The sequence below is a fragment of the Marmota flaviventris genome, chromosome 13 (assembly GCF_047511675.1).
Source record: "Marmota flaviventris isolate mMarFla1 chromosome 13, mMarFla1.hap1, whole genome shotgun sequence".
In the NCBI taxonomy this organism is placed as follows: Eukaryota; Metazoa; Chordata; class Mammalia; order Rodentia; family Sciuridae; genus Marmota; species Marmota flaviventris.
Genome location: NC_092510.1, coordinates 35,554,367 through 35,556,277, shown reverse-complemented (window position 1 = coordinate 35,556,277; position 1,911 = coordinate 35,554,367). Strand labels below are relative to the sequence as shown.

The window sequence follows — 1,911 nt, the reverse complement described above, 5'->3', positions numbered from 1 at the left end:
GGGGTGTGGGAAGAAAGCATTGATGAAGTAAGTCAATAAAAATTTCCAGAACTGAAGGAGATGAGTTGCCAGATTGAAAAGTCTCACAATCTAACATGAAAACAGATCACACCACGGCATACCAGTATGAGTCTCCAAAATTACTGGCAACTTTTTTTTTTTTTTAAGAGTGAACCACACATCAATTTATTGGCATCGTCAATTTATGAACAAGACATTTTTTTTTTTATGAAGTGAGATGATTTTAATCTGCTATAACATGTGCCCATACTTCTTCACCTTGAAAATGTAGCATTTCAAGCTTTAGTCAGGGTTGATTATTCCTTTTTTACTTTCACAAGTTTTATGCTGCTGCCAGAAGTCTTCTTGGCATTTGCTTTGAATTCTGCCTTCAGTGCATCCCTCACTGCTTTTGCACAGGTCTGAGAGTTTCAGATATAGCTGAGTCCAACCTATCGCCAGTAGGCCACCATGATGTCACAAGAGAGGTGCGACCGGTGGAATCGAGAAAATGCGGCAGTAGAGGCTCAGCCAGGCTGCAGGAAGGTCAGGCCTGAGAAGCGGAAGGAATTACTGGCAACTTAATTTTGTTTGCTTGTTTTGGGTAGGTACTGGGGATTGAACCCAGGGGTACTTAATCACTGAGCCACATCCCCAGCCCTTTTTCTATATTTTTATTTAAGATACAGGGTTTTGCTAAGTTGTTTAGGGCCTCACCAAGTTGCTGAGGCAGGCTTTGAACTTGCCATCCTCCCGCCTCAGCCTTCCAAGCCAGTGGGATTACAGGCTGGGTGCACCACTGTACCCAGCAACACTGGCAACTTTAAAAGCATCTAGAGAAGAGGGGAAAACAAACAAAAAGTTCACCCACAGAAGAGCAGCAATAAGATTAGGTCCAGACTTCTCAATAGCAGCACTGGAATAAAGAAGGAATGAAGTTATACATCTAAAAATCTTAGGAAAATCATCATCCCTAGAATTCTACAGTTAGCTAAAATATCATTTATGTATGAGGGTAGAATAAGGATGTTTTCTGCAAGGGTTGTTCTCAAGAAATGTATTTCTTATGCTTGTCCCTCTTTGCTGTCACTTTCTGCATCTGGAATCTTATGTTTTTCTTGATATATTCTCTCTTCTGGTGGGGCATGCAGGGAATAAAATTCTGATACATGCTATCACATGGATGAGCTTTGAGGACACTATGCCAGGTGAAATAATGCAGTCACAAAAGACACTGTATAATTCCACTTATTTGAGATAAATGAAGTAGACAAATTCATAGAGTTAGAAAGTAGAAGGGTGATTGGCAGGGATTGGGGGGTAGTGGAGAGTGGGAAATTGTTATTTAGTAGTGGATATGGAGTTGTTTTGCAAGATGGAAGAGTTCTCTAGATTGGTTTCACAACAATGTGAGTATACTTAACAATTCTGAAATGTGTACATGTAAAATAGCTAAGGTGGCAAACCTTATGTGTATTTTGACAATTTTTTTTTTTTTTTAAATAATGGGAGCAAAGCAGATCACATCCTTGGGGAATGAGATTTTTGCTGATCCAAGTAGCAGGGCATGAGGGGTGGGAGGGAGACAAGTCAAAGGCAGGTAAGAACCTAGGCCAGTTTTGCCCTTATTTCCTGCCTTGAGTTAAAATGATAAGCATGGCAGGAAGCATCATGAAGATGAGCCTCCTGACATGCCACCTTGCTCTGTCTGGACCTCTATACCTGATGCAGAGCTACCACCCTGAGCTGTCCCCTTGCTCTCCATTGAAGCTGTTGTCTATTTTGGAGTTTGTCAGTTTTACTTCATTCGTTATAGGAACTGCTGACCTTGCTCCTCTGCCTCCACTCTCCAGCCAGCTGTGCTCCTTAATCCATGCAATCCATGTTAATTTACAAGGACCAATCTAAATA

The 1,911-nt window shown here is 41.2% G+C and overlaps 1 protein-coding gene across 1 annotated transcript; it reads right to left on the bottom strand.

The window, feature by feature from the left end:
• Window positions 1-222: 222 nt before the first annotated feature.
• On the bottom strand, window positions 223-473 carry LOC114096605 (ATP synthase subunit epsilon, mitochondrial-like). The gene is given in 1 exon segment (XM_027940150.2): window positions 223-473. A coding segment is annotated over 1 exon segment (156 nt). The 3' UTR covers window positions 223-317.
• Between the last annotated feature and the right edge of the window lie 1,438 nt (window positions 474-1,911).